Source organism: Notothenia rossii, assembly GCF_949606895.1.
Source record: "Notothenia rossii genome assembly, chromosome: 11".
Classification (NCBI taxonomy): domain Eukaryota; kingdom Metazoa; phylum Chordata; class Actinopteri; order Perciformes; family Nototheniidae; genus Notothenia; species Notothenia rossii.
In genome coordinates, this window is record NC_136910.1 from 53,332,935 (window position 1) to 53,348,944 (window position 16,010).

The window sequence follows — 16,010 nt, forward strand, 5'->3', positions numbered from 1 at the left end:
CTTAGCAGCCTAAAGGAGACGCCCCCTACCTCCGAGGGACCAAACAAAAGGTCATGTGATCGAGTAACTTCAAATCAATCATTGCTGATCATGTTGCTGTATAGCTCAGTGTTTAAAGCAGACTGACTGAGCCCATAGTCCACTTGTAAATCATTGTGAGACGTCACGTGGGTACGGATCCAGTACATTTTGGGCTGTCTGGCCATAGAACATAATTAAAATCCTTGATGCAAAAGCCTTTATAATACCTTACACAGATGTTATTAACGTAGTCAAACCACCAGGGGAAGTGTTAGGAGAAGTGTGAAGGGATTTTTTGTTTATTTTAACATGTTGCGCATTCTGTCAACATGCAATTCAGGCAAACAGGCCAAACAACATTGTCGCAAGCATGTTTTTGGCTAATTTTAGAGTCAGTACAGTAAGGAGGAATTATTTTTAGTTTACTTTTTTCTTAAGAGCAGTTCCTGCGCCCCTTTGCTGCAAAGCTCGAGCACATTTTTTTTTAACATTTTCTATTAGAAGTTTACTAACATGTATCACTTTTATATCCTCATCGTCATCGTCTGCGTATCAGTGCGCAGCAGCAACGGTCACAAACACACACACACACCCGTGACGTGACGTGACGTGACGTGGACCTGTCTACCGTGTCCGGAAATGCTGTGGCTTTTTGTCCAGCTCGGATAATTCACCCTATTTATTGAAGCTGTCAGCTCAGTTTTAACATTATTAATGTCCTACCTCTTACTAAGCAACTGCATGTGTTCATAAGACGTACACAGCACGCGCAGCACGAGTCGCATCTAATAACTTTGGATACAATCTTAGCTAGCATAACAGATGGCTAGCTAGCAAGCTAATAGACTAAGAAGCTACCAGCTGAATGTTTACAGTTAATTTAACAAACTAACTGTTACTTTTTAACGAAAGAATGATTAAAAGCTAACGGAAGAATGGCTATACTCTTTACCAATAAATTGGCTGCGCTTTAATGTCACTTTTCAGGTAATGTTTAGGGTATTGGGGATTTAAATACTTTAACTGGAGCTTTAAGATGGAAGATAAATACAGCAGCAATGTACTCTCAGGGGGGAAACTGGGCATGGTCGAGGTTCCCAATTCTAGGTATGTATCTGTTTTTATCTCATCCATGATCTCTGAAACATTTGATGTCAATAATAGATTAGAAGAGAGAGGAGCAGAGGAGGTTGTTGAACAATGTTTTAAAGGGCCCTATTATGCTCAATTTCCAGTTTATATGTGTATGTTGTGCTTTTACTGTGACCTGTTCAAAAGGTTAAATGTTCAAAAAGTGCCTTATTTTTATTGTTTTTAGAAAGCCTCCAAATAAAATAGTGCCAAAACTCAACGAATGTTCAATCTTTTCTCTCAAAAACTAATGCATTTCTATTTTCCTCCTCAGGTTAACCAGATATATAGTTTTACTGATCGTCACGAAGGTCCTCAAGGCTCTTGGGATATTTGAATCTTATGATATCCTCAAAGTTGTCCACATTGTCCAGTTCATCTTTATACTAAAATTAGGGTAAGTAGCCTATTAGTTGCTTATATTTCATTTCATCAATGTCATCAAACTTGTAATTCTTTTTATAATTGTTACTACATGTATGTAAGCATCCTTTTCCTTTTCTAGGAGTGCTGTTATCCTGCTTTTCTTTCAAAAGCCCTTCTCCTCTGGCAAAGTCGTCTCAAAAAGACAAGTGAGTGGGATTTCTTCGTCTTCTGTTTGTGCACGACCCAGCTCTAATGTGTATATAAATGTATATGTTTACATTTGTTTATTTTCTATAAGTTCATCTAATCTATTGTTTCATTTTAGGAGAAAAATTCCCTATTTTTCTCTGCGGCTCATAACAATGATTTCCTACATTTTACAGCAGAAGGAACACATGATTTTAATGTTTGTCAAACCTTTAAGTCCTCTGGGAAAATGCTGCCCAAAACACATTTCTATTAGGGGAAACATGCTGCAGTTACACAAACAATGCAAATATAGAAACACAAATGTGCCAAAACACAAATGAAGAAAACATGCGCAGCGTTTACTGAAGCTCAAAAAACAAAGTAAACAGGGATACGAAAAAGTTGACGTTCGAGGATTGACTGTCACTGTTGTGAGACATAGGGCTGTCCCGAATACAATTTTTCGGGCTCCGGATATTAATCAGCAGCGAATATTCGGTGTGGAGAGATTTGTATTTTTTTTTTATAAAATATTTTTTTCAAAGAAATATTTTTTTTCAAAAAGGTTTCATAACACGCTCCGAATCCGAGACACCTGACAACACGCTGTTAAGCAGAAGCGCAGAAAGAGCATACTATTACGATTTATATTTATTTATTGTCTCAGTACTCGCAAACATTAAAACTAAATGTGTCCTCTGTAGGGTAACTGTAGGGTCTGCTGTATTGTTGAGGATGTTGATGGCTGGGATGCGTGGGGATGCACCTATGGACACAAGTTATTATTAGCTACTCAACTTTATGCCAATAATTGCCTTAGCCCCAGATGTTCCCACATTGCTCCTATCATTTTCACTATTCGGATAAAATTAAAAAACTAATATAAAAAAACAATTCGGTAGCTTGCTTACAACTATTTTCCAAGCAAAGTAAGTGCTCGTTTTTAGCGTGTGTAACGTTACTGTTTAGAAGGCGGATAAAGCTGCTTCATCATGGCAACTTGACAACAGCTAAGCTAGGCTACTACTTACAGCATCCAGGTGGCTTTTCAGAGTTGTTGTGCTACCGTGGTAGGCCAGTTTCTTATCGCATATTTGGTACATATTCTTCTTACCGTCGTCCAATTTAAAATGGTCCCACACAGCTGAAGTCTTCGGCATTTTGTGGGTGAAGCGAGTTGAAGCATGCTGTTTGCGTTCGTGACTGAGTGAACGCGATGTCAGGAGCACAGGCTGAGATTGTATATATTTCCGCATTTTAACAGTGCAATTCAAAAGTATAAATATAGTATGAGAATATGGCAATTCGCCTTTATTAATAGCATACATTTAGAATTTTTTAAACATTTTTAAAAATAAAATAAAAAAACGAATATCCGAATAATGAAATTGAAACCCGAATAGTTGGCCAACGAACGAATATTCGAATAATCGAATATTCGGGTACAGCCCTAGTGAGACATTTGCACTTGTCGGCCTCTGTATGTAGTGCTTTAGGAAACTACAAGATTGAGCTTTATGTTAAAAGACATTGTATCAATGCCTCCGTAAAGTCACTTTGTTGACCTGCCATAATGATGATTTTTTTTTTTACTCTGTTTTCTTTCTAGTGGATAAAGTTAATGAAGCATGCCGTTTTCAGCTGCATCATTTCCCTCCTGGGCTTCTTCGGGCTAACTCTCTGTGGACCTCTGAGGTGAGCTGTCACTGTAAATGTGTGTTTTTTTGTACAGCAATTCAAGACAACACTGCTGTGTGCATGAACATATTTGTGTGGTATTAACTGAGCCATTCCACATCAAGACCTCCCAGATGGGATCATATATTTGATTTTAAAAGATATGTGAAAATCTGATTAAATTCATGGGACCTTGCCAAAAATCTTATTGGTCAATTCCAAGTGTTTGGTTGATTATACATTTTTGGCGCTGCATATTTTTCCATTAGATCGGATGGAATTACTGAACATCCATGTAAACCTGAGAATGATTTCCAACATTCTTTTAAATATATATAATAAAAACCTCATAATATATTATTAATTTATACCAGTTTTTCATTAGTTCTTTGACTTTCCTGAAATGTAATGTTTAACCTGTGTGTTATATTCATACAGTTCTATCACACCTTGAATTTATTTGGTCATGCATACAAAATGTGTGACAGATCTTACTAAGTATAGCGTTGAGGCTTAACTTATTTAGATATGTTTTGTATTTTTTTTAGAAACGAATGTGTTAATATACATTACAGATGAGTCAAAAGATGTTATATTACTCCTTAGTTAGAATACACAGACTTACAAATCTATTACAACCTCTTCTGGAAAGGTATTTGGATAAGCGCTATAGTTTTGGCAAGGCCACATTACTTTATTGAAAACTTAGATAGTTTCAGAAAATCCATGACATGGTGGTTCTTGGTGAGTTTTTATGGACTCACCCAGCTGTGTGTTTTATGTCTTTGGATGTGTCGTGATTAAAACTATTTTGTGTATATAGCAGGGGTGTCAAACTCAAATACACAGTGGGCCAAAATAAAAAAATGGGGACTAATCGAGGGCCGGACTGGTTCAATGTTTATTGCAGAACTTATTGAAATGAACTTATTGCACATATTAAACCTGGAACTAACAAAGCTTAAATGATTGCCTATAAAAACAACATGAAACATTAAATAATCAGTTAAATTAATTTCTTATGGCTCTATCTGCAGCTTTTCCGGAGTCATTTCTTATGATTACATTTTACCACAGTCCAACAACAGCTTCAACAAAACAATTTCCCTCAAAGAAAAAACAAACATGCCCTGTTGTCTCAAGAAAAAAAGTGCAGAAGGAAACATCCATGAAACTCAGTGTGCTGCTCTGTGATGCTAGCTCAAGCAGATACTTGGCATCTCATCTTGGGTGCAAGGTCATCAATGTTTGGGCTCAGGCTCTGAGCTGAGGAGATCCTCGTGCAATATACCGGCGGGCCAGATCTAATAGTAATTAAAAATTATCCTGCGGGCCGAAATTAAATCCACCACAGGCCTGATTTGGCCCCCGAGCCTTGAGTTCGACACATGTGGTATATAGGGTGTGATTCCCTGTTATTGTGTTTGTTCCTTTCTGGGCTCAACCTGGTCTGTGTTTTGTTTTTATGTTGATCTTAAAAATGTGCCTCGTGTGGTTATTTTATTCATGTCTCTGTGGTCTTAATTTTAACTTGGCACTTTGTGAAATCTATTTCTGTGAAAGGTGCTATAATAAATAAACGTATTATTATTAATATTCCATTCTGCTTTGTGTGTTTTACAGGACGCTGTTGCTTTTTGAGCACAGCGATGTGGTGGTCATTGCTCTTCTCGGTGTTTTGTTCACAGGCACAGGAGGGGGGCCATCCAAGGTACGAGGGCTAAATGAAAACATGTCTGTGTTTTACTCTCAATTATTTATTAATGTATTATTGTGTCAGATATGTTGTTTTCAGTTCAAGCAACATAAAAACAAGATACAAAAGGAACGATTAAAAAAAAAAATGTCATTCAACGTTTGTCCTATTTTAGTTTTTTTAACCATTATTCAGATGAAGATAATTGATAAGATCTGTACAATGGAATAGGACGGCCATTGAAGGTCAACAAAAAAATACATTCCTATACAGAATAGGAAGAAGAGGTCATATTTTAAGAAACAACCATTAAATTAACATTTCAAGATCAAAGTGGTGAATTAAACATACAATTAAGATAAAAACACTTTTATATTCCCTGGAGTTAAGAGTCATACAATTGTGGATAAGAAAGCGTGGGTTATTTTGACCCTGAGTGAAATGAAACTGTATTGTAGAAGTTGTGTAATTTGCATTTCTGTGGTTTTTCGCAGACCAGAGGCGCTGCCCTCTTCATCATCGCCGTGATCTGCCTCCTCCTCTTTGACAACGACGATCTCATGGCAAAGATGGCTGAGCACCGTATCCTTTGCTAATTATTTGGATTTGTCATTGACCTGATCTTCTTCTGTTCGTCATCCTACTTCTCTGTTCGGAGTGTTTTCTCCTTGACTCATTTTCTAACCAGCTGAGGGTCACCATGACAGCGCGCTGACTCATTTCCTCTACACCGCCATTGCCTTTTTAGGGGTTGCAGATCACAAAGTAAGCAAAGCACATGTTAAATGCTGCCTACACAAGCACTTTAAGTGTATCTCTGCTTGCTAACATCCCGTTCCTCCCATCAGGGTGGAGTTGTTCTGCTGGTGGCCTCCCTGTGTCTGAAGGTGGCGTTTCACACGGCCTCCAGGAAACTGTCGGTGGAAATCGGTGGAGCCAAACGCCTCTACGCTCTGGACAACCTGGTTTCTGCTGTGGTGCTGCTGCCCTGGGTCATCGTGCTCTCAGCGACTACAGAAGTGAGTCAACAGAACATGAGAAATCTGAACATGCACCAAAGTCTGTTTTTGTCCCCTTTGGCCTCACAGAGCTAAATGGGTTTACTCATAACGGTCAATAAGTTGAGTGTGGAACGCTGGACCCTTCTCTTGAATACACGTACCACTATACTGTTGTTTCGAAAGCAGCCATTGTGGTTTTTACTGTGTTAATTGAGCAGTCTGTAATAATTTGGTATTGCAAATGATGCTAACTAGCTAGCTACCAACTGCAAAGTCCTCCCGGTCAAAATCCCCACCCTGTGTGTTAAGAGTATACGACATGGCAGTTTAACCTAAGTGTGAGAATTGAGACACAGCAATAATGAGCCGTTCTTGTTTATTTGGAGAATTCAATTTAGTCTTTCAAAACTGAGATACTCCTAAAGACACTTGTTCAGTTTACCATATATTTAAATGACAATTTTAATGACCCAACCAGTAAGATTTCCTAAATTACTTGAACCTTTCTGTATAAAATAAATTGGAACGGCCATGCCGTCTTCACAGCCTATAATATCAGCTCTCAAAGCTCGTCTGTCAGCTGTAAAAGCGCAAGATAAATACTTTTTACAGAGAGAAGCTTTTCACAAAGGCAGAGGAGCGTTATTTTACTAAATTAAAGTTGATTTATGACATCTGTACTTATGAATTAAGCGAAGAATGCACCGCTTAGTTTTACTGATCACGGCGACTAACTGGTGTTTGGAGTAACCCTGGAGGTCCATGTCTAATTTAATTTCGAATAATTAAGCGTTTTTATTAGTTTTTACCCCTGAATTCCTCCCTGACTGTGTTTCCACTTCCCCCCCCCCCCAGAGTAAAGTGGAGTCGTGGTCGTCCCTCATCCTGCCGTTCGGGATGATCATCCTCTCCGTGATGACCCTGGAGTTTTACGTGGAGGCTATCTGCAACACCAAGATGGAGGCGCCGAGGTGCGCCCGCTACGGAGCCATCGCCCTCTTCCTCAGCGCCCTGCTGCTGGCCAACTTCTGGACCCACCCGCTCACCGACCAGCTGCGCTCCATGAGCAAACCCCCCCAGCAGGTCAGCACCGAGCATGTGCTCTCGGGGGGAGTCATCGTCAGCGCCATCTTCTTCATCATGTGTAAGTTACGGCTGCGGGACGAGAGCTCTAAGGAGTCTAAATAGTAATTCATCTTGTAAACCTCATCTTAGATCAGGGGTTTCCAAACTTTTTTCACCGAGGGCCACATACAGAAAAATATAGGAAGGACTGGGCCCCTCACTACAGGAGAGGTTTATTGCCTCATAAGTTATGCTTAATCAGCGTACATCACAGCTCTCCATAGGGTTTCCATTATTTTGTTTGCAGCTCATTCCTTACAACAGAAGCCTCAGATTGATTATAATAAGAGGAAATAGGAAGGGTCTATTTCAAGCTTGTTATGAAAATAAATGATCGAGCTTTTTCTTATCAATTTAGATTTATTCGAAAAAAAATGCAGCTTTAATTGACTGAATTTATTTGAAAATGGGCTTACATGAACACTACTGTGTAATATCTGTACATCTATATTTAAGAAATAAAAGACAAGCACAAGTTTAATTTCAAGGGCCATACTGCATTATATATTTTTAATTTGCTGAGGGCCGATTCAAAATGGTCCGCGGGCAGCATTTGGCCCCAGGGCCATAGTTTGGACACCCCTGTCTTACAGTAGATAATTCTACTTCTTAGCTGCAAATTTCCAGCCCTGATTTTCTTATTCGATATCAACATTCAGACTCAAAAGCTTAAATCAAGACCCTACAAGTATACATATTGTTATCTTTAACAAATATGTGTAACTTTGTCTATTTGTATCTGTAGTCTCCTGCATTCATATAAAGTAAGCATTTGCATATTTAATCATAATATTTCAGAAAACGGGAATGAATACAAACTGAAACATGAATTTTGAACCTTTATCCAACGTCTACATATCTGTCGTTGAAAGAACAGTTCCAGCTAATATTTAACAAGATAAAAGCTTATTTCTATGCTTAAGCATAGCCTTTAAAAACAAAAACAAAGATGGGTTTTAAGAAAAGTAATCGTTTCAATTCAAGTAATCAAATAGGGAAGTGATATTATTGAGGTATTTCGTTTTTACACAATCCCCCTGAAGCTCCTTGTGCTTTCTGTGCATATTTTCAAGTTAAAGGTCACCTATTATGCAAAATCTTTTTCATGTCTCTTCTACATAAACATGTGTCCCCTCTGTGTAAAGAGACTCTGAAAGTTTCAGGAAAAAAGACTAACTCTCTTTTTGTCCTGATCCATTTCTATAAAAACCTGTCTGAAAATGAGCTGATCAGATTTTGGCCACTTTCTGATGTCATAACGATGTTTTGGCTTGTGTAACCATTAGCCAATCACCAACCAGGGTAACCCCCCCCACCCCCACCTTATCACCTGAATCTCCTCCTAGAGCACCATTGTGTTCTTTTTAACCAAATACCTCTCAGAGGGGCGTGGGGAGGGGCTCCTTATTTTCATCTAAAGTAACAGACAGAGAATCAGCACTTTTGAAACAGGGCTGAAACAGAGGGGATTATGGGTAATGCTGCAATGACCTGTTTGGTGTTTCGAGCCAAACACTTCAGAGACATGTTTTGTATATATCTGAGACCTGTAATATATTGATGAAAAACAGTTTAATAGGGGACCTTTTTAAATGTATCTATTCTCCTTTCTCATCCCTCTGCAGCGTCCAGTATTCTCTCATCCCCCTCAAGGAAAGGTCAGAAGGGCACCCTGGTGGGCTACTCTCCTGAAGGGACCCCCCTCTACAACTTCATGGGCGACGCTCTGCAGCACACATCGCAGTCGATCCCCCGCTTCATCAAAGATTCCCTGAAGCAAATCCTGGAGGAGTACGACTCCAGGCAGATCTTCTACTTCCTGTGTCTCAACCTGGTACGTACAGCGTAAGGAAGAGAACTCACAACTGACCAAGGAAGGGGAGTTTATTAAAAATACATTTCAAATTGGCAAATTAAAACTCTCTATCTTTGTACAAATATTTTAATTCTATTTTATATTTTATTAGAAAATTATACTTTCACTTCTTATTAATTTAATTTGACAATCACTTAGATATACTCCCACAACCCATCAGAGACTGCACTGACCTCACCACCTTCAAAAAACGTACAAAAACTCACCTCTTCGATCTGGCTTTTAATGTGTGATTGTTTTTGTATTGCTTGATTTTAATGTGACTTTAACTATATTTATTTGCTGTTCTTTTTTTTTCACTATCTCTGTAAAGCGACTTTGAGCACCTGTAAAAGCGCTAAAAAAATAAAAAAATAAAATAAATGTATTATTATTCAGGAAAAATGTACTTTCTGTTCAATTAATTTAATTTAATTAAAATTAATTATTAATTAATTCATAATTAATAAGACGGCATATGCATGAATACAAAGATAACAGAAATTAATCAAGCATTAAGAAAGAAATAACAAACAGCATAATCATTACAAATAGTTTACTTTTAATTATTTCTTTAAGATTCCTGCAGTGTTCTAACTATATTAATGTCAACTAATCAATAAAGATTAATCATTCAAAATGACCGCCATTGTGTGGATGCCGCCCACACACTCCTACAACATCTTGGTGATAGAAGTGGTATAAAATGATATCTCCAAACTAGAAGAAAATTGTTTCTGCTAAACTCTGTAGCTGCCTCTAGGAATTTAGGCTGTTTAAACACCTGAACATTAATTAACATTTTAGAAATACACACAAAAGATTTACTTTTAAAAGCTGACATTTTATGAAATTTTCTGTAAATCAACACCCTCTGGTTGTGCAGATTCTGCTTAAGGACATATGGATGTTGAATATACAAAATTGGAGCAGTTAGATACTTTATTTTCAAGATATTACTTACATTTCAACCTTAATAAACCTTTTGTTATGCTATACATGACCAGCTTTTTCCAGTTTAGTGTGTACAGTTTGTGTATTTTGAGTAAACGTGAGGTGTGTTGTTCCAGGCGTTCACCTTCGTGGAGCTGTTTTACGGCGTTTGGACCAACAGTCTGGGGCTGATCTCTGACGGCTTCCACATGCTGTTCGACTGCTCCGCTCTGGTGCTCGGCCTGTTCGCTGCGCTCATGACTCGCTGGAAAGCTACCAGGATCTTCTCCTACGGGTAAAAATCTCTTCTGACTTTTTCAAAAAATCCCAAAATTCTGACTTTTTCTCAAAAACTGATTTTTTTTTAAAACAAAATTCTGATTTCTTCACACAATTCAGACTTTTTCGCAAAATTCTGACTTTTTCTCAACATCTCAAAATTCTGACTTTTTCTCAACATCTCAAATTTTGGACTTTTTCAAAAAATTCTGACTTTTTCTCAAATCCAAAAAATCTGACTTTCTCAAAATCAGATTTCTTCACAAAATTCTGACTTTTTCTTAAATCTCCAAAATTCTGACTTTTTCTGAATACTTAAACATTTTAATAATCACTCGTCTCCCGCTTGAGCTTCAACATCAGGATCCATGTATTTATGATCCTCTCCAGAATGGAAGTAGTCATCACATACAGAGCATCAACTAGTTCCTGAACAGTGTCCTTCACATGCTGATATCCAAGAGAGGGAGTTCCACAGTCACAAGATGGAGGAATAGAAAGCAGTATTCAATGTTTACTTCAGATTAGCTCCACGTCAGAAATGATCATGCTTGCCATATGTCTCTCTCCATAGAGGCTGAATCATCATGTTAATCACAGAGCTATCATATGCCTCAAACAGTCCTGATGCTCTTCTAGGTAATCAATCCTGTCATGTGCACAGCTACGTAGGGTTATCATGTGTACTCTGATATTGGAAGAGTACATTCAGTATTTTCCCAACAACGTCCATCAACAACATGTGAAAGCTCTTTGATGGGAGTTATTGGAGAATTCAGCTGGATGTCTAAAAATGGACTGTTGTTTTTCTGCAGTTTCGGTCGTGTTGAAATACTTTCTGGATTCATCAACGGCCTGTTTCTCATGGTCATCGCTTTCTTTGTCTTTGTGGAGTCGGTCACCCGTGTGTTGGATCCTCCCAATATAAACACTGACATGCTGACTGTGAGTAAACTACACCTACAACCTGCTGATGTAATATTCATGTTACGTCCTGATAAGGTGTCTGATACAAAGCCCTTTCCAGATGATTCTATTAACCGAAATGCACAAGAAACACCTGAAGTAGTATTGCTTTTTATTTTAAGTATTTAGTAGTTTTGTGCTCTCAACACATACAAATTAATATAAAACATTTAAAAATGTCACTGTTTTGTTGAGGAGAAAAATGTGTTTTTCTGTCCATTGCTAAGATTAAAAGAACCCGTCTGCTTTCTGTGGATTGATAAGACTGCACATAGTGATCAGAGCGATCAGCTAGCAAGAGCAAGTTCAAAATGGACCAATCAGCATTAAGAATTCAACCAAGCCCTGTAATCAAATAATAATAATAATAATACATGTAATCTATATAGTGCTTTTCCTGGTGCTCAAACCGCTTTACAAGCAAGTAAAGAAGAACAATAACAACTAGAGTAAAAAGTGCTAAGCTAGGTGGAATAAGGGCGAGTGGTTAGTGGATTAGGAGTTGAAGGCTAGAGTGAAAAAGTGAGTTTTGAGGGATTTCTTTTGAATGAAATAAAATTAGTATGACATTTGGGAAGCTGCTGAATGCCATCAGTTCAGTAAGTCACTAGACATCATTCAGTCTAAACTCTGTGTGTTTCTCCTGCAGCCGGTGTCAGTCGGAGGCTTGCTTGTGAACCTGGTGGGGATCTGCGCTTTCAGTCACGCTCACTCCCACGGTGGCAAAAGCTGCTCGTCACATGAAGAAAAAAGTAACTCTCACCACGGCCACTCCCACAGCGAGCACGGTCACTCTCACGGCGGCCACGGCCACGCTCACGGGGGCCACGGCAACTCTCATGGCGGGCAGGGAGGACACGGGAACTCCCACGGCTCCGGGGGCGGAGGCATGAACGCTAACATGAGAGGTGCATTTTCAAAAGATATATATTTATGAAATGTTCACAGAGTAACACAATCAAGAAGGAGCATGATACCAATATGTACCCCCTTCCCCCCCCACACTTATCCCAAACATAGAACACAGAATACATTCTCCACACATAAATAAAATAATAAAAAGTATAAATAAATGACGTATAAAAAAAGAATAAGGAAAGAAATCCCCAAAACAAATACATTATACAAAAAAAATTACCAAGACAGCACAACAAGGAATATACAGATGTGTACAAGGAGGGTGATCAGACACAACAATTACATAAAGGCTCGTTAGACGTTGCAAACAATATGGAAATAAGCCTTGAAATCTCCGTCCATGCTAGTCCGTAGAGACTAGGGCTGAACGACTAATCGATTTTAATTTGACATTGAGCATTAATCTAATGCATATACATTTGAAAAAAAAACATTAAAAAAAAACAGATGCATTGTTTCATTGATGCTCTAAAAAAATACCTTACTGTGAAGGGAGATGTAGCGAGATACATTGTTTTTGTTTTTTCATTGCAGGTGTTTACCTCCACGTCCTGGCTGACACGTTGGGCAGCGTGGGCGTCATCATCTCCACCATCCTCATCCGTCAGTTCGGCTGGTTGATCGCAGACCCAATCTGCTCGCTCTTCATCGCCGTGCTCATCTTCCTCAGCGTCATCCCTCTGCTGAAGGACGCCTGCGAGGTGCTTCTTCTGAGAATCCCCCAAGAGAATGAGAAGGAGCTGACCAGTGCGCTGGAGAAGGTGAGGAAACACTCATGATGAGGACTAAGTTATCACAGATAGTGGTTTCACTGCACATCAGAATAACTGTATGTTAAATAGGGGAGTGTGCAGATTTTGGGGGCAAATCTGTTATCTATCTATATCAGGGGTGTCAAACTCAAATACACAGTGGGCCAAAATAAAAATATCGGTACTAGTCGAGGGCCGGACTGGTTTAATGTTTATTGCATAACTTATTGAAATGAACTTATTGCACATATTAAAACTGGAACTAATAAAGCTTAAATGATTGCCTATAAAAACAACATGAAACATTAAATAATCAGTTGCATTCATTTCTTATGGCTCTATCTGCAGAGTCATTTCTTATGATTACATTTTTCCACAGGCCAACAGCTTCAAAAAAACAATTTCCCTCAAAGAAAAAACAAACATGCCCTGTTGTCTCAAGAAGGAAAGTGCAGAAGGAAACATCCATTAAACTCAGTGTGCTGCTCTGTGATGCTAGTTCAGATACTTGGCATCTCATCTTGGGTGCAAGGTCATCAATGTTTGGGCTCAGGCTCTGAGCTGAGGAGACCCTCAGGATTGAGGGAAGGTGTGCGTGCAATATACCGGCGGGCCAGATCTAATAGTAATTAGAAATGATCCTGCGGGCCGAAATTAAATCCACCAAGGGCCTGATTTGGCCCCCGGGCCTTGAGTTTGACACATGTGATCTATATTATTAAAGGAGTTGACTTCTTAGGATTGTTAACTAACCTGATTAATTTGGTTTGCAAACTTTAGCCATTACATTTGAACGTAAAGTTAGATGTTATTTCCATAAAGGTTATTCCTATTCTTATTGTAATGGTGTTAGCACTCTTACTAGCATTACCATAATGTCAACAATTTAGCTCCTGGATCAAAGTATGAACTAACTTCACGTTATCCTCAGCCACCAACGGTTCAATTGTAATTGAGCTAATATAATTAGCATAGTATTAGGATTGCTTTTGGATTTGTCTCAGAACATGGGACTAACTTATCAGACAACAGTGAAGACATTAAGTTAAATAGACCGTTTGTACGTGATCTACATTTTCCATTTCTCTGAAACAAATGACTATTTCCTGACATAAATGACAGACTTGCATTGAGATTCAAGAAAGTGCTTGAACATTATCAAATGCCTTGGCAAAAGTGAATATGTTTCCAGCCCCTCAGCACTTTCCCTGGTGTTAATTTCCCTGGTTGTTTTTTCAGATCGAGAAGATAGAAGGAGTGTTGTCGTACAGAGACGCTCATTTCTGGAGGCACTCGGCCAACATGGTGGCGGGGACCATCCACCTGCAGATCATGGCAGACGTGGTGGAGCAAAGGATCGTTCAGCAGGTCGGTACAAACTGTAGAATCACGTCATGGCCTTAAGCAGATCGCTAAGAAATGATTTGTAATTTTCATGATGAATTTATAATAATTCACAGAGGTGGGGACTCGAGTCACATGACTTGACTGGCAACCCACTAGAAGGCAGGAGTGTCAGTTAACATGGCAGCGGCTAGCTTTACTCCAAAAATAGTCAAGTTTGGATTCAAGGATTATGTTGTCGATGACGGTAATAAGAAGAGAACAGCGATATGCAGGGTCTGCAGCATAAAGATCAGTGACCACTGTCTTTTAACTGATGCGGAAACTGGGCTTATTCATCAGAATTTCACTTGACTTGACTTGCTTGACTCTCACCATAGTGACTTGGGACTTGCTCATGACTTTCACATGTAGGACTTACTCCCACCTCTGATAATTCAATATATATATATAGGTTTCCTAACTACAAAATGTTCTCAGACAGAACGGTGTCGCCTTGACCACTGTCAGGCAATTATCATATGGATGTTAGGTTGTAGTTAATATGCGATACTTCCCCTTCTGTCTGCCCCCCACGGCTATAATGTAAATGACCGAGCTGAATGAATACTCTTCCTGTGTCTCTTCCCTGTATAAAGTCATTGCGTTTCTGTGTAACTTGGTCAGATTTCTTAAGCACGCAGGTTATCTGTCCTTCCAGCTGGAAATAAGATTGATTCGGTTCAATGCTATGACTCTTTATTAAATAACACAACTTTGGTTTAAGCTTGTATATTTGTTATTTTCCTACCAGAAGTGGATTAAGTGTGGAATTTCCCCCACAATTGTCAGTTCTGATCGCTCTGTGTCTGTGTGATTGGCAGGTGACGGCCATTTTGAAAGACGCCGGGGTGAACAATCTGTCAGTGCAGGTGGAGAAGGAGGCGTACTTCCAGCACATGTCGGGACTCAGCTCGGGATTTCACGAAGTTCTTGCGATGACGCAGCAGATGGAGTCCATTAAATACCTGAACGATGGGACACTTATAATGTAACGCAAATATTTTGGACCAAATGAAACTTTTTCGGATTCACTGTTTTTTATTGAGATGTACAGTAAATGTATGAATGTGGTTTGAATAAATCTGAATATATTGGCTTGCTGCATATTATCCCTTACCAATCAGTGAAAAAGCAAACTTTGCTTCATCTGCATTTTAAACCAACGTTGAACTAACACTAGCTTTTTTTTTTCTTCTGTTATCTCTGTCGGATATCTGTCCACAGCTACTCTCACAAAGAATCAATCAATCAATCGGAGTACTTACAATAAAAACATATTTATATAAACAATTGAAGTATAAATGTGCAATACAAGTCCTTGTAGCCCCAGGGACACAGCGTTTAAAGCACAGGAACAAGACAGGATGTCCTCCACAGCACAGAAACCCTGCGAGGACATGGTGAAGACATGGTGCAAGCCATCGATGGAAACATTGCTGTTAGATCCTGGTGTAGGTCAGACCTAAAGCTGCAGCCATGTTTTGGTAAAGCACACTTAACTACACTCCAGATAATCCATCTGACTCCTTACTAATGCCGTTAGCTCCTCGATGTTGGTGCATGCTCACTTTACTACTGGACCCATCAGCCTGGTATTTTCTGAGCACATTTATGACTCTTTCATAAAGATCTCTTGGCTTTGGGGATGAGAGATTTTTTGAAAAACATATAACATGTCACGACTTGCTTCTGACTGCTTGATGGGGCAAGTGATG

General features: G+C 39.0%; 1 protein-coding gene across 1 annotated transcript; it reads left to right on the forward strand.

The window, feature by feature from the left end:
• The first annotated feature begins 587 nt into the window (after positions 1-587).
• On the forward strand, positions 588-15,389 carry slc30a5 (solute carrier family 30 member 5). The gene is made up of 16 exons (XM_079656988.1): positions 588-1,128; positions 1,427-1,549; positions 1,658-1,724; positions 3,317-3,402; positions 5,008-5,095; positions 5,575-5,662; positions 5,769-5,845; positions 5,929-6,099; positions 6,937-7,225; positions 8,832-9,040; positions 10,132-10,289; positions 11,089-11,218; positions 11,889-12,147; positions 12,692-12,918; positions 14,149-14,277; positions 15,117-15,389. Exons 1-16 carry the CDS (start codon positions 1,058-1,060, stop codon positions 15,285-15,287), a joined length of 2,343 nt encoding a protein of 780 aa, XP_079513114.1. The 5' UTR covers positions 588-1,057; the 3' UTR covers positions 15,288-15,389.
• The last annotated feature ends 621 nt before the right edge of the window (positions 15,390-16,010 follow it).

Bases quoted from the DNA above. Each gene is read 5' to 3' on its own strand.
- slc30a5 (XM_079656988.1), top strand. From the start codon at position 1,058: ATGGAAGATAAATACAGCAGCAATGTACTCTCAGGGGGGAAACTGGGC. The intron at 12,148-12,691 runs GTGCATTTTCAA...TTTTCATTGCAG, and splicing joins CATGAACGCTAACATGAGAG to GTGTTTACCTCCACGTCCTG. The intron at 14,278-15,116 runs GTCGGTACAAAC...TGTGATTGGCAG, and splicing joins AGCAAAGGATCGTTCAGCAG to GTGACGGCCATTTTGAAAGA.